We start from the raw sequence: 20233 nt of genomic DNA on the forward strand, positions 1-20233 counted from the left end.
TTGACGGTGTCATTTCCGACAATGTCCATGATATAGTACTTGATCCTCATCTTCCCTCGCCGAACAAAGAAGCTCAACCATCATGCCGATATCAACTCTACCTGTCGGCGGACCCTCCAGACCTTCGCTTTGTACATCCACATCTGGTCAGTCGGCTGGATCCTTAGATATGGCAAATAGAATGGCAAGGATGGAAGCGTTTCGAAAGGTGAGCTAGCTGGTTTCCCCTGCAGTTCTGAGTCCAACTGACTTGCCCGTAGCTCAAGCCAACATGTGTAGCATTGATGGCTATAGCTGCCCAAGCACCGAGCCCTCACTCTCAGCATGCTCGATTGATAGACAAGCTGCTATCCGATCTTCACACTATCCCTCAATCATCTCTAGATCCAGCGGTGATCAACTATATCCTTTTCCCTCTCACTTCGATCCTACGCCAGTCTAACCCAGCGAATCTACCTGATCAATTTCTAGAATCTGCTTTGAGGCTTTTAGAATATACCACCTCTGCTTGGAAGAAATGTGAAGGAGGGATGGAAGTCGTAGCTTGGGAGCAATTATGGAGATTCTGTATAGCTGCCGTTGGACCTAGAAGAAAGGATGACAAGGGTAAAGGCAAAGAGAAAGAAGGGAATCAAGAACTCCAGTATCAAGCTGTCCAGCTACTCACCGCACTATTGAATCCTTTCAGCTCAGACGACCATGGTCTTCCTCATCCCACCCCCTCGATGCTCGATAAGGTGTCCAGCTCGAAATCCTCGTTACTTCCTGCACTCTTCCACACCATCACGTTCTTACTTGAGACTAGTTCCCCTTCACCGCCATATCATCGACTCCAGCTGTCTTCCCTCAAGCTCCTCCGACCGCTCATCAAGGTATACCTAAAAGACAAACATGAGGTTCTCGCCGCCGTTCTACCAGGGGTGATCAGCTCAATGGCCAAATTAGTTCAAAGTGAAGGCGTCAGTCTGAAAGGGGAAGTTGCGCAGGAGGTTCTAGGGTTGATAGAGGATGTGGTTATATCGACCTTGAATGACGAAGATCTCAGAGGTTTAGGGCTACTGAGACCCGTAGTCGACGATCTAAGTCAATTAGCTGAAGAATGGATTACGTCAGATGGACCTGTTCCACCAGATCCACCATCACCAGCTTCCTCAACTTCGTCCAAAATGACAAATCCGTTTCCACCTCTCACCGCTTCTTATCTCTCCTTTACATCCACTCAACTCCAGAATGCCCTTCCTCCAATTATATCGACTTTGTCCGCTCATACTTCCGATCTACCTCGTTATGCAGTCATATCCCTGACCTCCTCAATTATTCAATACTGTCATGAATCCCTTTCCTCCCTCCAACCTCGATGTCTAGCTTCGCTCTTGTCACTATCACAAGATGCATTCGATCCGGTCCGCCACAATGCCAGGCGGAAACTACGGATGCTGCTGGAAAATGAACTGCTATCTTTACAGCCCTTGTTATTAGATATCCTGAGTAACGGTGTAAACTCGCTACCTAGATTAGTGACTTCGGAACAGGACAAAAAGGTCGATGAGGTAGCGAAATTGATCACGGCAATTGCCCAAACGTCTTCAGAGACCAAACAAGGTAACAACGCTATAGCGGACTTGCTAGGCCCAAAAGGTGGAGTGGAAAAGTGGAGTTGGGCTTTATTGAACTGCTTAGAATTCGGTCGACCTAACGGATGGTCAGCTTCTGATAATTCTGCTGAAAGAATAGCTCAGCTAGGATGGCAACAGAACACAACATCTACTTCTGTACCTCTTCTTCTGCCTGGTGATGGCTCTACGCAATCTGGATTTTCTTTTCCTCATCTCCCCTTACGGTATGTTGAGTCTGAGTCCACCTCAAAGTCTTTAGCGGAAATGCTACGATCTTTAGGAGCCGCAGGTGGCGAAACAGCTTTACATGCTGTTGAGTATTTCATCCTATTTGCGAAAGCGAATAGTAGGAGGCAAGTGGCGAAGTCCGTTTCGGCGATTTGGGTCTGTGGAAGAGTGCTAGAAGGTATATCATCTGCTCAGCTGGAAAGCGCAGAAGGCAAGATTAGTAAAGCTGTTAGAAAGATGAGTAGGGAAATTGTCAAGACGCTGGTATCTATCTCCGAAGAGGAAGAAGACTTGGATGGACAGGAAGATGAAGATTTGAATTACACAGAAGATCCCAACGCCGAAGCATTGGTCCCCATAGAACGAACTCAGGGGATAGATACTCTTACTACTTTACTTGATCGAAAACCTATACCGAACACCAGAGCATCCGTCGAGACTCGTCGATTGCACGCACAAGCCCAAAGTGCTCTTCTCACTTGCCTATCACTCCAAACCCTCACTCTGACATCTCAGATCCTCTCATCATCCTTCCGACCATTACTGCTCACTACGCTATATGTTCTCCTTTCTCATCTTGCTTCTCCTCAAGCTATCATTCGGGAATATGCCACCACCGCTCTTCATCAGATATCATATAATATCGGATACGCCAGTCCGCAAAACATGGTTCTAGACAACGTAGACTACGTAATTAACATTGTAACATTACATCTTCTACCCACACGACTGTCGCCCACTGCGCCATTGGTATTGATAGCTATGATCAAACTTGTTGGATCAGAGATCGTACCGATGGTTCATGATTTGGTGGATGAGATATTTGATGCTCTGGATGATTATCACGGGTATGAAGCTCTTGCAAGTAGCTTGTTAGCTGTTTTGGGGACCTTGATCGAGGTGATGAATGATGAGATCACCTCTGAAGGTATGAGTGAGGAAAGGCGTAATAAGCTGAATGAAATGAGAAGGGTCGAAAGGCCTCCTGAACCCAAAGAGGATTTCGAACAGTTCTTTAGGTGGTGGGACGACAGAAATAAAAGGAGGGAAGAGGAGATAGGAGAGATTCTCGAAAGAGCTCCTCAGCATGCTTGGGGTAAAGGTGATGTCCCCTCGAGCGAAAACCAGCAGGTAGAAGACGAAGAAAATGGTCACTCTGAGAATCCTGTTGATGATGAAGAGATTCCGCCTACTCGAACCCAAACCGTGTGTATACGAATCCTGGAGAAATCCATTTCCTTCTTGACTCACAATTCGCCTTTCCTGCGGTACAAGATCCTTTCAATTATTGCCAATGCTACTATAGTATTATCAAGAGGGAACAGGGAGAAAGAACTATTACCACTTATTGATAAATCCTGGAATTCGATATTAAATCGATTGGATGAGAAGGAATATCCGTATATTATCATGGAAGCCTGTGAGGTGATTGAGAAATTGTGTGAAGAACTGGGCGATTTCATGTCGAAGAGAGTAATAGATCACGTATGGCCTCGAATCGAGATTTTATTGCAAAACCAATGGGAAAACGATAAGAAATCTGCTTTGGCTAAACGTACTACTTCAGGACGGGGATCGACTGGTGGTGCAGGAATGGACAAGTATAGTACTTCTCATAGATCATATCGATCCATCCTAAAGATCTTGTTGTTTATCATTAAAGAAGTACCAGTGGATGATCTGGTAATTTGGGAAATTACCGTAATCTCTAGACCATTCTTAGATCGACGAATCAACGAGGAGTTACAAGGACTAGCAATTGGAGTCTATGAGGAACTGATGAAGCGCAATGGAGATGGGGCGTGGTTGGTGCTTAATGCTACTGTGGGAGAAGTACAGGGCGATTTGGGTAGTTGGAAATATCTAAGGGAAGAAGGTCTGGAGATGACAGAGAACGTCAAGAAGATTTTAGCCAATGGCTGAATATCGCAAAACTGTTGTATGCATATATGATGAGTTTATATGGTTATAGTTGACCAGGCATGTGCAACTGTCGTAAGATCACACCTCCTTCCTTCAGTACGGCTGCAGACGCTTCGTCCATACTGTAACTTTGATTGTAGACCACTTCGCGGACACCACACTGAACGATCTTGACTGAACATCTGAGACATGGGCAACTGGTGGAAGAAAATCAGCAATAATCCAGTGATCAATCCTAGGAACCGGAAAAGAATATAGTAGACATGCCGAAGAGGAGCTGTCAAGTAGGCGACCGAAAAGAAAAGAGGGGAAAGCATCATGCAATAATGCTAGCGGGGAAGCCGATGCGTGATATGAAAACCTGAGTGGGAACTAGTAGATGGAAAAGCAACTCACGTATTACAATATATAACAGAATCATCTCCTATCCTCTCACGACCAGCTTCAAGCAGAGCATTCTCTTCAGCATGTAAACAAAGGCATTCGTCCACTAAAGATTATAACGAGATCAGTCATCTTTGTCGATAACCCGAAGACACTTGTTATCGGATTTTTAGTGTATATGTTTTCACTCACATGCCTCACCACCCCTTGCTGAACCGTTACACCTCCTACATCCACCCATATTACAGTTCTTCGTTCCTCTGGGAGTTCCATTATACCCCGTGGACAAGATCCGCTTGGATCTGACGAGCAGAGCTCCAACACGTCTTTTCATACAGTTTGAACGGTGAGATGCTAAAGATGCGAGGGTCTGTAGTACAACATCAGAAACATTAGCCCATCTCATCTGTGACAACTCACATTTCCATATGTCATATGCGAGGAACTTTTACTCACCATGAAATAAGTATCCCAACCAGGTCTCAACCTCTCCTCATCTGTTAGATTCAGCCTATCCAAATACCCCTCCAAATCCTGGACCGTAGGGAAATTATTACATATGAAAATTTGAGCTAAAGACAGCGATCGCTTGAAATCCGTTTGAGGGTGTTGCGAGAGTGATGAAGATGATATGGAAGGTAATGAGCCGTTTAGGAGCGTATCATGAGATTGGATGAATTCCTCGAGCGAAAGCGATGAACCATTTGCAGATGCTCTACAGGCCAGGAATGATCGATTGTTAGTCTAGTCAACATATTCCATCGATTTCAGGAGATGTGAAGATCACTCACCGTATCTTCTCTCTTTCGTATCTTACTAGTATAGGTCCATCTACGCTGACACACAAGAAGAACGGACGCTTGACGAATGGTTCAATCTCCTCGTAGCTTGTCAGATCGGTCGTAACATGGTGTGAGAGCCAATTGCGAGTGATGAAGTCGAGTAAGGACGATTGAGAAGTAAAAGTGAGATTTGAAGAAGGTGATTCAGGGGGTGTTGACTGCAGACAATTCCCAATGGAGGTCAGTTTGTTCAACGAACGATGGTATCAACGAACGTCGACAAGATTCATTTACAAGTGTAGGTGTCGTACTGGAGGTCACACTTAGTTCGTTCATAGGTTGATCCAGCTCGTTTCCGCTCTATATATAATATCCAATCAGTCTCAAAGACACCAGACCGACCTCTACGACACGTCCAAGTGATTAGACCAACTCACTATCTTAGCCTGATCTACGACAGCTTTACCTTTCTTCTCCAGCCTTACTCTCTTGAACCCATATTTCTTCTCGAGGTATTCCAAGATGGTCTGTTTACCTGACGAAGGTGTACCTATAATCGCTATAAACATGGTGATTCTGTCTGATTATTGTTCTGGATCAAGACTAATGGTGAACATGAACATCTCGTTGACTTTTTTTTGGTCTTTTGACTGCTCATCAATACGCGCCCTCGGTCGCGTCAAGCGCACGGACGTCGTCGATCAACCCAACCTCCACTCTGAAGGTCCATCTCTCACCTCTGGATACTCTACACCCTATCCGCTGCACAGTAAAAATGGCGACCTTAGTACGGAATATTAAATTGCATCTCGCCATGGCAAACTTCAAGTATCAATATACATAATAGCTCATCATATCGTCATCAGTCTGTAAAACCTATAGGTCTTGGGTCACCATTTTGACAGCTCTCGATCTCGCATTCAATTCATCCTCCAGCGAAGCTTTGAAAGCTTGATGACCTGGTTCAACGAAACATGCGCAAAGTCCTGCAGTCTGTACCCAATGTTCTTGTATCTTCACCTTTAGCTTTTCTATATCCACTCCAGCAGGTCTCATGAAGCCCGATCTCGACTTGTTTATCGAGACCATATGAGGTATCTTCATGCTCTGAGCCATATGTGAGAAGTCACCCGGAAGAGCATCATCTAGATTATTAAGGGAAGATGTGGAATATACAGGCGAGGGTGCTTCGGCCAATCCATGCAAGTCCGATAATATATGTATTGGTCTTTCATATATCCATGATCTTACAGCACCTTCGGCTTCGGTAAGCGGCCCACCTAATTGATCACCATTCATACCTTCCCCTATGATTGAGTAATGCAGCATAAAAGATAGCAAATGTTGAACTGATGCGTATTCCGTTCCATCAGGGCAAGATGGTAAACCTCCTATGGCCGGAGATGGTAGTCGTGTGGGCAAGGTGGTTGCGAATGTCGAATCTGGCGATGATGTCGGCGAATCCCCACCTACCGTGAGAGCTGCACTTCCTCTCCAAAGGTACTCTTCATTACTAGGTCGAGGCCTTCCAGGTAATCGATATATCGTGAATGATTGATTCCTTTGTCCGATAGTATACACATCCTTGAACACTACATTAGGTTCATTCGGCTTTACCGGCTGGGTCAACTGATACAGTAATATGTCCCAGCCATGTAAAGTAAGGTTTGGAGGCAGATTGCGCAGAGTGAGGTAAATGGTGTATGGTGACCCCAATGTCGCCTATCCAAGCGGTCAGTTACAGAGACTTATATGAATTAGCAGACGGAAAGGTTGATCACTTACATGTTGCTCCTCGGATCTCAGTGAAACATCCACCCCGATACTTGATATCCTGCTCCGTTCGGACCAACTTGAAGTGCTGACCTGATCGAGATACGATTTCGGCCCGTACACATGTACGTTCTCAGCGGACATCGCCAAGATGGGTACTCTTGATATAGGATGATGGATTATCTTCTGCTGCTTCCACCTCAATCTCGGTAAGATTGTGCCGTTCGGCAGTTTGGAACTACATTTGTGATAGGCCGGTGGATGATTCGGAACAATCGCATGGAGCGTATGCACTACTCGGTCGAAATGGGTTGAACGGGTATAAGGGATTTGTCGTTTGATAGCGAGACGGAATTCGAACCTATCCATTGATTTATCCTATCAGTGACACTCTGCAAGATAATGAAGGAGTTTATCTTACACATTGAGAAGTTAAAAAGCTTACTCAGTCTTACCACTGTCTATCCAGTGATCACCATCCAAGACAGTCGTCTTGAAATATCCTTTCACTTCACAGTGAGACCATTTCCCGCCTACCTCACTGCGTCTCTGGACCGCACTGATAAGAAGAACTTCCAAGCCTGGTATTCTGACGCCGGAAGGGGTGAGAAGGTGCACACAGCCAGACAAAGTGATTTCATCTTGCGTGGACGTGGCACAAGGTAAATAGATGGGTGATTGGTACAAATGAGCTCTGAGTTGCAGCATTGGATGAGGTAAATTTTCTGAAAATTGATTGATAGAGCATCTCGATACTTCTCCTTTAACTGTATAATATATATATATCTGCGCTTGAATATGATGGTTGGACGGTCGCTTGTTTTCGGACACTGATCAGCAATAAGACGACATCAGGTCAAGAAAGTTCGATTCAACAGTTTAGCGGTTTAAACTTTTATCCGAGACTGCCGCTTATCAGGGAAGTGAACCGAAGTATGTCCGATGCATGGCATAAACTACCCACCATCCAGGAAGAATATGATGGAGTAGAGTAAGAAAGATCAGATGCATATTTGTCAAGTCTGTTGGTTTGGATGTGTGAGTCCTCTTGGATAGCTTCCTGGTCGATACAAGGTAGATGATTACGTTCCACATGAGAACACAGTTGTCCGAGCAACTCGGTCATGCCTGCAAAGGAAGATCTTTGTCAGCGGATAGCTCAGCAGCGATTTGTCGGCCAAAAATGAAACGTACCTACTCGTGATTCAAAAACGACCTCTCGGATCCGCTTCTCTGTGCTTTTGTCCCATGGTAAGTAGCATCGGTAGTGATGCATGGTGGTCAATGCAATGTGGGACTATTAGGACGCAAAAGACAGGGCCAATCATTTCATCAGCAAAGGCAGTACCGACCGTGAACGGCCAAAGCAAAATTCAGAGAGCTTGAAGAGATTTATGGAAGATATAAGGATATACTGGTTAATGCATGACTGTGGATGTAAACAAGTGGAATCATAGCTGATTGTATCCAGGGGTACTTCCAGCACGGGCCCACATCCTTACTAATGCAGTGTCCGTGCGATCAAAATTCAAATCTTCACTCACTCTCTCTCTTCCTCCTTTACAATACCATCATAACAGGTATATCGACCGTCCGAAGCTCAACAGTTCCCAACATCGTACATCAACAAGCTCAATAGCCATGAACCAACTTATCAATTCAACCAGGGAGATGTCCCTCAACTCAAGTCAAGATGAAAAATCCGACAATACTCCTTCGACTCCTCACCTTCTGCCCGAGATCTGGTCCATGGTGTTGTTATTGGTGAAGAAACCCAAACCTTCAGCATCCGAGTCATCAAGTAGAATAAGGCGGACTTCAGAGGTCAGAAAGTACGCTCAGGGGGATTTGGCAGCATGTATGCAAGTGTGTAGAGTGAGTGATCTACATGTTCCAGCTGGTGAAGGGAAGCAAACAACTCTTTCATTCTTTCTGCAGATCATCGACTAATGAACCAGGTATTTGACGTTCATAGGAGTTCCACTATCTTACAGCTCCAAGACTGTATGAAGAGGCGATCGTTGATGATCTCGGGCGATTTTTCTATGGCATTAATGTAAAGCAAGATCAAGCCCCTACCAGTCCTCCCAGTCTATCAAAAGGATTATTAGGCAAGATCGAGCTATTCACATATATCAAAGCTTTCCATATCGTCCATCATCAGCCAACCCCGATGGAGAGTTCTCGACTTGTTCCTCACTGTGAACGCGTAAGCTTGATTGTCGACAACATAGTCGGAAGAACTGTGAGCCAGAAAGTATTAGCTTCTTGGCTGAGGGGCAACAAGTCATCGTCCTTTCCGAATCTTGAATATACCACTACTGGAGCCTACAGGGCAAGCGATTGGGATCGGTATGACTCAGGATGGAACGGACATGATCCTGAATGGCGTGCTAAAGCTCAATCGATGTTTGAGCCCGAGTTGTTCGCTAGACTTATGGGATTAGCTTCAACACCCACACACTCATGTTCGTATGTCAACAAAAGACCTCAGGCATACCTTCCCCCGACCGCGTTCAACGCACCAAGCAACAATCGACTAGAGGGCAGCCCGAGACTAGAATACTATACATGCCATATCACCCAGAGGATGGTAGAAAGTAAAACCGATATCAGAATTGTAACAGGTTTCCGAAATCGATGGGTTGTCAGTCATGAATTCGCCACCAGAAACGCTTCAACCAATCACGACATGGTCCTCTGGCTGTGTGACCAGCTCCAGAAGGCTGATGATCGGCTGTCATCTGGAAATGAAGTGAAGAAGGATACCTCAATCGCAAATTACAATGTCCTCATTCAACATACTGCCAAATCAATTGTCAAGTACCAATATGATATCCGAGATTCCAGCTACGACTTCCTGGGAGAAGGGTTTTTAAAAGGTTCTTTCAATAACCCCTCCATCAAGCTTATGAAGGAACCGGCTGAAGTATGTCCGGCATGTGGAGCTTAGATGAGGTATTGATGGAAATGCTGATACAGGGCAGACTCGCGATACTCCATATCCCACAATTTTATATAGATCGTAAGCTCTACAATATCATATGAAATGCATAATCAAAACGTTCCAGCCCAGGCATCCTTGAACTCCGTTGACTAACCAGATTTACAGAAACGTATTCTCCCCACCGAGTCCATCTCCGTCTTCATGCTCTCCATCCGCTACCAATTCGACTTGTGCGAAAGTCTCCCTATCCTCTTCCTCATCGATCCCAATACTCAAATAGGTCTTGATGATCTTCAATCCCACTTCATCCGTGTACCCTTCCCGTAAATTCACATGATCTCCCACTAAAGCAGGCAGAACACTATATATCATCTTTGGATCGATCACATTATATATCTTAATCTTGGTATTTGGATCCATATTTAGGACTTTTGAAAGTTGTCTTCGAGTTACCAATTGACCTCTGATATAGGTATATACCAATACTTGAGTCTGAGGATCGCACTCTTTGAATATTGGATCTACGATCCATATATTGTCCACCCCCTCAGCTACGTTTAACCATACTCCCCTATGTATCTGTTCTAGCAAGTGGGTTGTATAGCTTGTCGGTAATGTTTCGGTATAGTCGGCAGAGAGGGTAGAACGAGTCATCAACATCTGATCATTTGGAAAATGTCGATTATACACTGGTGTCATAGGTCCAGACGATACGTAGTTTATGATTTGTTTAGGTGACGAACATCCCGTAATAAATCTACCGAATAAATTCTGTTTGAACAGATGATGTAATATTCCAGCGGATTCTTGAACTTCTTCTAAAGATGTAATAGGGGATAGGTCTGTGTAGTCTAGTTTGGTGAAATTCGGATTGTAACTATCCCATAATCTTTCGCCGAAACTTCCCGTAGCGATCACCCGCAGATTGGGATAGAGTAATGGAGCATCAGGCGATTTGGCCCATCCCATTAAGAGGTCTTTGGAAACTTCGTATGTCTGGTTGATATCTGTTGTCAAAGCTGGTATCACCGATGTAGGTAGATCAAGATGAAGGATCAATTCACTGGGTAGATGTTGGCCGACTGATACGTTGGGTAGAAGTGAGGAATAAGCGATATCGAGTCGTTTGATATATTTGAATAAACGCGTTTTAGCTGTGTTAAACGTATCAGGAGGATCGCCTGGGTGGAGAGTGGGTACACCGTAGAGGAAGAGAGGAAAGTTGGAGACGATGACTCGAGAGTATAATATTGGTGCTGTATATCGATAGAACGTCTATGATAGAAGAAAAGGTGAATCAGATGAGGACTGGTTTTTGGGAAAAAATCGAACTCACCTTGTTCACTCTCATGGCTGTAGCGAGATCGTGTTGATGATAGTCATTTGCATTTCTGAGTGTACCGGCCGAGCCCATAGGTCGCTTGAGGAATGGGATGATACGACCCCATATCTCAGGTGGTAGTTCAGGTAGTGTCAGAGGTGACTGATTGATCTCTGTAACAGAGCTGGGCATGATATCTTCACTAGTGAGTAGGACCTTGATGTCGGGAATTACGTAGAATGTTCTTAATCACCGAGATAGCGATAAGTATAACTATAAGTTGCGGGGGATGATAAAGTCCAAGAATGGATACAAAGCAAGATGAAATTGAGCAATAACGCTGTGATAACGATGAGAATCGGAAGTATGATGAGCACTGGTCACTTGACAACATCCGTGCAAGGCTGTGCAGTGCATGTTGGATCAATCATGCTGAAACATCCATATCCATGCTCGTTTATTCGGGATTTCTTCGGACCGTCCTCCGTTCACGCTAAAATAGCTTCATCCGTTAGGAACCAAATAATCACCTTGGCTTGGCATGGACATTCACGAGTCTTATATCGCACTGTAGCCATCTGTGCATACATGGTATTTCTTACACATTCCCATGATCAACCATCACAAGCAGGACATCTCCCCTTATCTTCCCAAGTGACCATATCAACCTTGATACCTTTCCTCTTGAATCCCGATCTTTTCTTACCGATCATCCATTTACCCAGCTCTTCGTAGACCCCATTCCTTTCCATGGTACCAACATGAGCCTCGACCGAAGTACGTAGCCTTCCAACGACGACTTTGAGTACGGACCAACTGGTAGGAACGTAAATGATCACTCTAGTTTGTCCGGTCATATCCTTATCTCGCCCACTGTAGGGTACTCCCTGGATTGTCCTGGTAAGCGTTCCTCTCAGCCATTTTATGAAGCCTTGCAACGAGATGATATCGATATCCTGCTGGGGGAGGAACCAATCTTCTTTGGGTTTGAAATGCTTAATCGTCTCTTCCTAGATAATCAAGCGGGTAGTCGAACGAGCTAAGATAGGGATAGGTAATCTGTATCTGATGTATTTCCATCCTATCTCCGTGGTATATGTGATAGGTATCGATGTCGGCTCGGAAGATAGGTCCAATGGATATGAATATGGTCCAAGAGGAGAGTGAGTACAGACGTGTTTTGGATCCATGATCCTGGAAATCATCTCCTTGAATTCATCTTCGATCCGAAATCGATTATCTAATAGATAATCAACCCTTTCACTCCGGCATTCTTTGATGCCCCATTTTGGTAGTTTTGGATTGATCAGACTATGATGCTTCTCATATTGCCATTCTTGCAAGGGCACAGTTGAAAATCTCTCCACTTTGGCCATTAACTTTCTAACTCCACCGAAATTGAGATCTTTAAGTGCAGTCAAAGCTCGTTCGACTTGTTCCAACGCATGGATATATCGTTTTAGGACCATCTCTGCTTGAGGATAGAATACGATGTCTTCCCAAAGTACCTCCTCACTTGATACCTTGAAGGGAAAAGCAAAGGATACGCATTTGATCAATCTCAATCTATCTCTTTTAGGCATACAGCCCGTAGCAGGGGGTAGACAAATGCCGTAGAAGAATTTTGCCGGCTCAGTGATGATCACCGAGGGAGTGTAAATATACGGAATAATGAGATTATGAAGACGCTGTATCATCGGAACCAGTGATCAGATATTCTGACAATAGTTCAAAGTGGTGAAAGCATTTCACAGTGGTAGGCACTTACGGCAGATACTCGCATGAGAATCAGAAGCATATTAGGTCTTTGTCTACCTCGTTCCTCTCTCCTGGGATCTAAGGACGGTCTCATATTCCGCAAAAAATTGATAATTCTGAGAAGGACCTCATCGGGTAGTTGATCCAGGCTTGAGCTTGAACCTGCCATGTTCAAATGCGTTACACTGAATGTACTGCACTGATTTCCTTCTAAATATTTGTTGTTGAAGGAAGCCAACAGCACTGTATGATAGTTTATTTCACTGACATATCAAGGGATCCAGAAACGAAGGTGTGAAGATGGGTTGCTATCAGATGTCTTTACGAGGGTTTGAACAAAAAGAGTCGTAATTCATGGTACATGCAAGAATCATATACAAACAACATATACATACTTGATTGAGATTACACATACCCAACGAGCTCTGTCGTTATCATCCAGCGTTCAAAAGCATGTCCACCTATTCGAATCCACTCCACAAGCCGGACACAACCCCGCTTCATCCTGCATAACCTGTATTTCTCCGACTCCAACTTCCACCTCCAGAAAACTCAACACATGGTTTATCTTCTCCTCATCCGTCCAACTGATATCCCAATTTGTATACCCCTCCTCACATAACATACTAAATCCCTCCTCGATCAAGTCTGATTCTAAACAACCATAAATTTCGATTTTCGTTTTTTCATCTTGGTCCGACTTGGCATACAATAATTGATGATGGTGTTTATCTTTCTCACCATTTAATTGGGGTTTGAACCATTTCCTAAATTCACTTATATTCCATCTTAACCACAGATAAAGATCCATCTTTTGGTGTCTATCACTATGATTGGTCCATTCGAAATCATCCAAAACCCATCTATAGGTCGATCCGTAAAAAATGACAGGCTGGACTCTCCATCGAAACATTTGTTCATCCTTATCGGGAGGTAAAACAAACTTTTCAACTGACCTAGGATATAAATGTAGTGTCACTGTTTCCGGAGGGGGTAATTTGACTTTGTCGTATCTGCCTTCATCCCTTCGGTATGAATACGGTCCTTTATCATCATCCATACAAACATGTTTCGGTGTACATATCCTAGCTAACTCGTAGGGGAATTGTAACCGTTTGGTGACTGATGATACCGCTGATATTGAAGTACCGCGATTATCAATTTTCTTTCTATATCTTTCTAATTTTTCAGGAAGTAAGGCGTATCTTGGCCAGTTAAAATTATCAAGTGGATTACTTATGCTGTAAAATGGGATCTGGGTTGTGTAGCCGTCATATTGATATTTGAATGATGGATGAGATACTGTCAATATATCAAGATTTGACATTATGACTGGTCGTGTATTCTTTAGATATGCTTTTCTCAGTGTACGGAATGGATTTATTAGTCGAACAGCAGATTGCGAATTGTCCAGGTCGTTGATCATCTTTCTGATCTCCTTACTGTCAATATCGTTTTTGAAGATCTTCTGTTCAAACTTGAGTCTGTCGTTGGCAGATATGGGAAATCGTAGATCGGGTGGTCTGACGGGGAAGGTACTGTATGTCAGATCTAGACGATGGACATATTGGAGTAAGTCAAGTTTAGTCCAACGAGTGTGTCGTTCTGGACCAAGGGTATTCTTATCGACGCCGTAGAATAAAAGATGTGGTTTGTCGGTGATTACTCTGGCGTATAGGATGGGAGCAGAGAGGTAATAGAATTGCTATTTCACTGTTAGTTAGCCGAGTCAGGCCTTTTGGAGTTATCTTGATCCATCGGATCGACATGTTGTAGCATGTCTGCATGAGGACATTGCGGCTGAGAATCTACTGACACTCACCTTACAAACCAGCATCGAAGTCACCAAATCCCTCTGATGATAATCCCCTTTTTCTCTCTGTTTACCTTTAATCGGCCCTACCTTCCTTCTCAAATGCACGAACACCCTTTGCCATACCTCTATAGGAAGTTTAGGCAACGGTTTGTCCGTTGGATATGGTGCATAGAATGGTTCATCCACCTGGCTGGAAAGGTTGACATCGTGAGAATAGATATCGTCGGATGACAAGTATTTAGGAAGACTGTGACCGGCAGAAAAGAAGGTTTCGGTCTACAGATTGTGATACAATGGGTTAGTCTCGCGATCAGCGTCAGCTGTTCTGAAGTATAGAGCTGGACACATACCCTTCTGCTAGTGGAAGGACTGGCACCCATCCTTGTGGGATCGTGTTGTATTGTGTGTATTCTAGGTGACTTTGGTGTACTGGTTGGACTGTGGATGCGGATGGCAGGTCGAGATGATTGTCACTGTGAGGGAGCAGTGAGTTATATATGAATCGTCGAAGGCTGTGCTCAGTTTCCGTTCATCGATCTGACTTGGGGGAAATGATGTTAGCGTGGATCCGATAACGGGGGGTCTGACCTGTGCTGTGCTGGTGTGAGTCAACGGAGGTGTCAACTTCGGATGTATCCGATGAGTGGGATTGATTAATCTTATTACGAGTAATCTTATTAATCTTAACTTATGATTACCGCGTGAGGTCGAGTCGAGTCACGTAACACCGGTAAACTCATCAGAGATAACTTATCAATCGTTCTTTCTTCTTTTGCACAGCCTATGGGATGATGACTCGGCGGTCTTTATCAGACACTCTAACGATCGAGTTGGAATCTGACGAGAGTGAAGCTTCATACAGTAATGGGAGCAGCCGGATCCAAACCATCAGCGGAGGAGAGGAGGCGCGAGGTACATGAGGTGAGCGCAATGCCCTGATACTGGACAGCAAAGCATCGATACGGGAGGATGACTGACATTCTGGTGACATGTCCATCTGTCCAAGTTCAGCTGAGAACAGCTGCTCGACATGGTAGAGTCTTCAGAGAGTTTATACCTGCAGACGACATATCCACCTTTGCACGTCACTCATCCACATCACGAGTCACAGCGGATCCCCGATTCAAAGACATACCTAATGGAAGCAATGAGCTCCCCGAGCTTCCTAAGGAGATATGGGAGAGGATCATATACCACCTTAGAAGGACGATGGGTCCTAGGGCGGAGAAGGATACAGATCCTGGACAGTCTCACCAGCATGATCTGACTGTAGCGATGCGGGTCAACAAGGTGAGACTTCATTCCAAAGTCAGCTGTATATCTCGTGAGCTCTTTCGAGTCCAACAGCTAATGGTCGCGTTATGCCAGCTATGGTATTCGATCGCAGCTCCTCTCCTATATACCAGAGTGATTACCATCCGTCCCGATCAGCTACCATCCCACATTCACTCTTGGCCCATATCCACTGACCGCTTATCGAAACTAGAATTATTCCAATACATATATCGCCTGGATATAGGATACAACCCAGCCCATGCTAAAGAATCCGACATAGATCCACCGTTCAGTAAGAAGGACCGAATCGCATTATCCAGAGCTGGTTTATTCCCGATCGAAAAGAGTAGATGGCCATCTACGACTTTAGTGAGGGATATGGACTTTGCCTTACAAACCACTAAATTACTTCGCGAAATCCGACGAACCTTACCAGAGGGTATACAGTTATTTGGTAATTTGGAGATACTGACGGTAGGAGCATTCGGCAAATCACAACATTCAACATGGGATGTGGGATATAATGTCCGAATAAAGGATTTAAAAAGGTTTCAAAAATCATCTCCATCGGGTTTGGGCTTTAGCAATATGGGTGGTTTATTAGCAAAGAAACATCAAGAAGTATTGGATTTACTTGAGTTGCGACATAGGTTCGGATACGAGATAACTTCAAACGCTTCCAATTCATTGAGACATATATGTGTTGATAATTTCACAGGACCACTTTCCGTATTCCTTCCTCAGTGTAAGAACTTGAAGAGCTATACTATCCACATCACTAAATCACATACGGATACTTGCTGTCGCCCCTTACCTATTATAGAGGGATCAACGAACAAGTGGATGATAGAGGATGAATCTTGGGAGAGGAAGAAAAACACTGGCAGAGAAGATGAGACTGTCGATAGGGGAGGTACCTACGAATGGCTGAAAGGTACAATATACAACGCTTTGTACCCAGCTCTACTTGTAAGTGAAGCCACACAATTGGTCATTTACGGTGCGTTGAATGAGACAAGGGTAGATGAGGAATTTGGAGATTATTTACTTGGGTATTTGATTGGAGAATGGGATAGGGACTGGAGCTGGGAAAGGAAAAAGGTTGAGGTGAATCGGTTTTTGCGATTGGATCAGATTGGTAATCAGAGGTTTAGGCTGGAAGAGGATTTAGAAGGGAGATGTGATGCTTGTGGGATTGGGTTTGGTCGTCAAAGAGGCTCGTAGCTCGTGCATTGAGGTAGTGATCTCTATATAGATAGGTGTATTCTACTCCTGTCGATGGTTGTATTCATGGTTTGTATACAGTACATACAGTATGTCGATGCAGCATGTGCTCGGTTTTAGGTACAGGTTGTGCAAGAACAGCTTACCACCAACAGGATCTTACAGTGGTATTACGATTAAACAGAGTGAGTGAACTACTTGCTCTGGGAGCAGATATACTCTTGATTGATTAGACTCAGACCAAAACTGAATCTGGTTTTTCAGAATTTCTTCGATATCGCTGGGAAGATCTTATACGCCAATCCCATAGTTGACGATCCCTTCCAATTCTTCTACGGTCTATCCCATTCTCCTTCTTCCGACTGTACACCGTTCAAACATTCTTTACTTCGAAACGCCAAACTTTAGATCTAGCTTATAGACGAAGTCTCAAAGATACAAGTCGAAACCCGTACTACGACCTGAACGAGCAAGAACGGAAGGAATGGGAGAGCGATCTCTCTTCTAAATCATCGGTAGATTTGGAAAATTGCGCGAAATGCGTCGATTTGCTGAACCAACCTGTAGTCCAAGAATGTCTGAAGGGTATATGGACCGAAGGTACAGATTGTTTAAGGATAGGAGGATACGATGGAGGATGGTGGGCAGATAAGTTATCTCAAATCAAACATATTCAACAGAATCAGTTGAATGATTTTTCGAGAATTCACGTATACGAATTATCGGGTGTACTTTATTATCAGATTATGGACGAGTAAGAAGAATCTGAGGAATTCGGTCTACCATTGCTTCAAGTCTTGAGACCCAAGGTGATACAGCAATTTGCTACATTTGGTCCGATGATAATCGATAATTGCAGGTACAGTAGAACCACTACCTTCACTCAAAGACTTATCAATCACGTGAAAATCGATTTTCGTCCACCGAGTGGTTCTCTATCCTTGCCTCATATATCGCACGGTATCAGAAACGAAGGGTATCTAAAATTAGGTCCACTGGAAAGTGAAAGAATGATGGAATCAGGTGTGAATCTAGGAGAAGGAGGGATCAAGTTCAATCGTACTGAACAAGGTACAAAAGAAGTATCATCTGTCTTGCCCAAGGACACGACGAGCCAAGATAATACGACCATTTCAGAGATACATGGTATGCAGGATTTAGTAATTCAACCACGAACTCAAGCAGCGATTGGTAAGGATAGCTCTTTTCGCCGGTTCATAGGTACTTTAGGCGGTGTAAACAACGGACTTCCCTATCCTAGTAGGTTGAATGGTCAATTAGATGATATAGACAGTTTTGGACCGTGGGGAATGTTGGAGGTGAGACATAATGGGATCCTACGACTTGTAGATATCTATCATATTCAACGTCGGTTGGAAGTGATATTCAAGTTGTAACATAGAACTATTTAACCGAATAACCGGCTGGTATCTGGTGGAGGGTTGCGAGTGACCTGAGATGCGTTGTTTTGATAGATACTCATATATAGATCAAATATTATATCACTCGCTCAGCGTGCGGCTCATATCCCACGAATCGTCGGGTGAGAAATGCTGCTTGTGGACTTACCTGATGAGATTCTAACCTCGATATGCTCAATCTTACATCGACCTCCACCCACGATCGGAGTACCGTCGACGAGGAAAGAGTTCCATCAGCAGGACTTGACTTCGGTTTTGCGGGTGAACAAGGTATGTTGTTGAGTGTCTTGTTAGAATCACAATGAGCGGGCCCGACAAGATATACTTACTGCGTATAACTCTTTATCTATTATAGCGCTTCTTGGACATAGCCTGTAGAATCCTATATACTCATCCTATATTCAATGATCCCCACAAGTTTTTACTCGGTATCGACTCCCTCTCGTCCAGCTCATTCTCTAAGATCAAATTACTTCGACATGTCAAGACATTCGATTTTCAGCATAGACAAAGTACGAGAGATGCAGATGACCAAAGAGGCAATCAATATGTACGTATGGATCTGGAAGATCGCCTGACATGGGAAAAAAGAGTGTTGGAAAAGGGAGAAGAGGATTTAGATAATTGTGAGAAAGCGCATAACCTCTTGGAACGGTTCAAGGAGAATCAGGGAATGATCCATATTATGCCTAATCTTGAGATAATACGAGTAGGAGCATGGGACGAAGGATGGTGGACCAAAGTGATGAAGGAGGTGCTGTTCGATGAGAAACGCAAGGAAGATCGCACGGACTTTCGATCTCTATCTGGATATCAAAATATGTATGAGGTGATCAAAACCAATCATCGAAAGTCGTTTGAATTTACTGCATTATTGCTAGACTTCATCAGACCCAAGGAGATTTTACAGTACACTCAAGCTGGTCCGATGTCATTCCATGACGCCTTGTATCAACGGATACCCATTGGCGAACTCTCTCCGGTGGTGATCAGTCATCTGGATTTCGATATAGACAAACATACAATCAATTTTTTCCCTTCTATCGTCACTGGATCAGTCAATAAATGGTATATCAAATGCAATCCTTCGCCAAGGGTCATAGAAGATGAGGAAGATGGTGATTCGGATATATACATAGATTACGATGGATTGATGGTCACTCTCCATATACTCTTAAAACATGTATCAGAATTCGCTTATCCGCCGAGCGCCAGACCGAGTCGAGAGACGATATTGGAGATATATGATTTAGATAAATTAGAGTATAAGGAATATGACGAACAGGGCAAAGTCACTTTAGCAGCGGGGAGTATGTGGATAGGAGCGGATGAGACTTATGCGTATAATGATGAGGATCAGAGTGATTGGCCTGAGGTGCTTGATCAAGAGTTGAATGGGGGAGCTAGGAGGTTCGGTCCTTGGGGGATGATGGAGGTTACCAGGAAGGGGGTTAAATTCATTGATGTTAGGAAGGAAGAGTTAAGGATGACAGTGAAGTTTATACATTCTGCGTGAAGAGCCGATGAAGCTGTATATGATCCCCATCCCCATACCCTTTTGTTCTGACAAGCGACAGGCTCATATGCTTATAACATAGTGGAGAAGGAGACGGACGGGTCGTAGTGCCGCGCGTATAGTCGTGTATGCAGTGAATCGGATTTCAGCGGTGTCATCGCCGAATAAGGCGGATGTGTCCACTTTATAACACTGCAGCTGTGGTCATTTTTTTAACGGACATATGACTGGCTCCGGTAAATGCATACA

The 20233-nt window shown here is 44.1% G+C and overlaps 11 protein-coding genes across 11 annotated transcripts; 6 read left to right on the forward strand and 5 right to left on the reverse strand.

Annotated features, from left to right (window-relative positions):
• Positions 1–82: 82 nt before the first annotated feature.
• On the forward strand, positions 83–3767 carry V865_008482 (uncharacterized protein; the record flags this gene model as incomplete). Its single annotated transcript, XM_066232217.1, has 2 exons — positions 83–208; positions 261–3767. The coding sequence occupies 2 exons, from the start codon at positions 83–85 to the stop codon at positions 3765–3767; spliced, it is 3633 nt and encodes a 1210-aa protein (XP_066088314.1).
• Positions 3768–3810: 43 nt separating this feature from the next.
• On the reverse strand, positions 3811–5502 carry V865_008483 (uncharacterized protein; the record flags this gene model as incomplete). The annotated part of the gene is made up of 7 exons (XM_066232218.1): positions 3811–3964; positions 4164–4257; positions 4344–4521; positions 4608–4866; positions 4943–5151; positions 5228–5293; positions 5371–5502. 7 exons carry the CDS (start codon positions 5500–5502, stop codon positions 3811–3813), a joined length of 1092 nt encoding a protein of 363 aa, XP_066088315.1.
• Positions 5503–5809: 307 nt separating this feature from the next.
• Positions 5810–7414, reverse strand: V865_008484 (uncharacterized protein; the record flags this gene model as incomplete). Its single annotated transcript, XM_066232219.1, has 3 exons — positions 5810–6655; positions 6719–7067; positions 7152–7414. 3 exons carry the CDS (start codon positions 7412–7414, stop codon positions 5810–5812), a joined length of 1458 nt encoding a protein of 485 aa, XP_066088316.1.
• A 963-nt stretch (positions 7415–8377) lies between these two features.
• On the forward strand, positions 8378–9659 carry V865_008485 (uncharacterized protein; the record flags this gene model as incomplete). The annotated part of the gene is made up of 2 exons (XM_066232220.1): positions 8378–8581; positions 8682–9659. 2 exons carry the CDS (start codon positions 8378–8380, stop codon positions 9657–9659), a joined length of 1182 nt encoding a protein of 393 aa, XP_066088317.1.
• A 153-nt stretch (positions 9660–9812) lies between these two features.
• Positions 9813–11166, reverse strand: V865_008486 (uncharacterized protein; the record flags this gene model as incomplete). Its single annotated transcript, XM_066232221.1, has 2 exons — positions 9813–10928; positions 10990–11166. 2 exons carry the CDS (start codon positions 11164–11166, stop codon positions 9813–9815), a joined length of 1293 nt encoding a protein of 430 aa, XP_066088318.1.
• Positions 11167–11588: 422 nt separating this feature from the next.
• Positions 11589–12901, reverse strand: V865_008487 (uncharacterized protein; the record flags this gene model as incomplete). The annotated part of the gene is made up of 3 exons (XM_066232222.1): positions 11589–11984; positions 12150–12662; positions 12743–12901. 3 exons carry the CDS (start codon positions 12899–12901, stop codon positions 11589–11591), a joined length of 1068 nt encoding a protein of 355 aa, XP_066088319.1.
• Positions 12902–13177: 276 nt separating this feature from the next.
• Positions 13178–14928, reverse strand: V865_008488 (uncharacterized protein; the record flags this gene model as incomplete). Its single annotated transcript, XM_066232223.1, has 3 exons — positions 13178–14437; positions 14555–14824; positions 14899–14928. The coding sequence occupies 3 exons, from the start codon at positions 14926–14928 to the stop codon at positions 13178–13180; spliced, it is 1560 nt and encodes a 519-aa protein (XP_066088320.1).
• Positions 14929–15412: 484 nt separating this feature from the next.
• V865_008489 (uncharacterized protein) lies at positions 15413–17047 on the forward strand (the record flags this gene model as incomplete). The annotated part of the gene is made up of 3 exons (XM_066232224.1): positions 15413–15469; positions 15560–15838; positions 15917–17047. The coding sequence occupies 3 exons, from the start codon at positions 15413–15415 to the stop codon at positions 17045–17047; spliced, it is 1467 nt and encodes a 488-aa protein (XP_066088321.1).
• Positions 17048–17151: 104 nt separating this feature from the next.
• On the forward strand, positions 17152–17805 carry V865_008490 (uncharacterized protein; the record flags this gene model as incomplete). Its single annotated transcript, XM_066232225.1, has 3 exons — positions 17152–17232; positions 17312–17411; positions 17483–17805. 3 exons carry the CDS (start codon positions 17152–17154, stop codon positions 17803–17805), a joined length of 504 nt encoding a protein of 167 aa, XP_066088322.1.
• A 252-nt stretch (positions 17806–18057) lies between these two features.
• V865_008491 (uncharacterized protein) lies at positions 18058–18444 on the forward strand (the record flags this gene model as incomplete). Its single annotated transcript, XM_066232226.1, has 1 exon — positions 18058–18444. The coding sequence occupies one exon, from the start codon at positions 18058–18060 to the stop codon at positions 18442–18444; it is 387 nt and encodes a 128-aa protein (XP_066088323.1).
• A 153-nt stretch (positions 18445–18597) lies between these two features.
• Positions 18598–19984, forward strand: V865_008492 (uncharacterized protein; the record flags this gene model as incomplete). Its single annotated transcript, XM_066232227.1, has 2 exons — positions 18598–18738; positions 18824–19984. 2 exons carry the CDS (start codon positions 18598–18600, stop codon positions 19982–19984), a joined length of 1302 nt encoding a protein of 433 aa, XP_066088324.1.
• Positions 19985–20233: the final 249 nt, after the last annotated feature.

The sequence above is a fragment of the Kwoniella europaea genome, chromosome 3 (genome assembly GCF_036810445.1).
Source record: "Kwoniella europaea PYCC6329 chromosome 3, complete sequence".
NCBI classification, from domain to species: domain Eukaryota; kingdom Fungi; phylum Basidiomycota; class Tremellomycetes; order Tremellales; family Cryptococcaceae; genus Kwoniella; species Kwoniella europaea.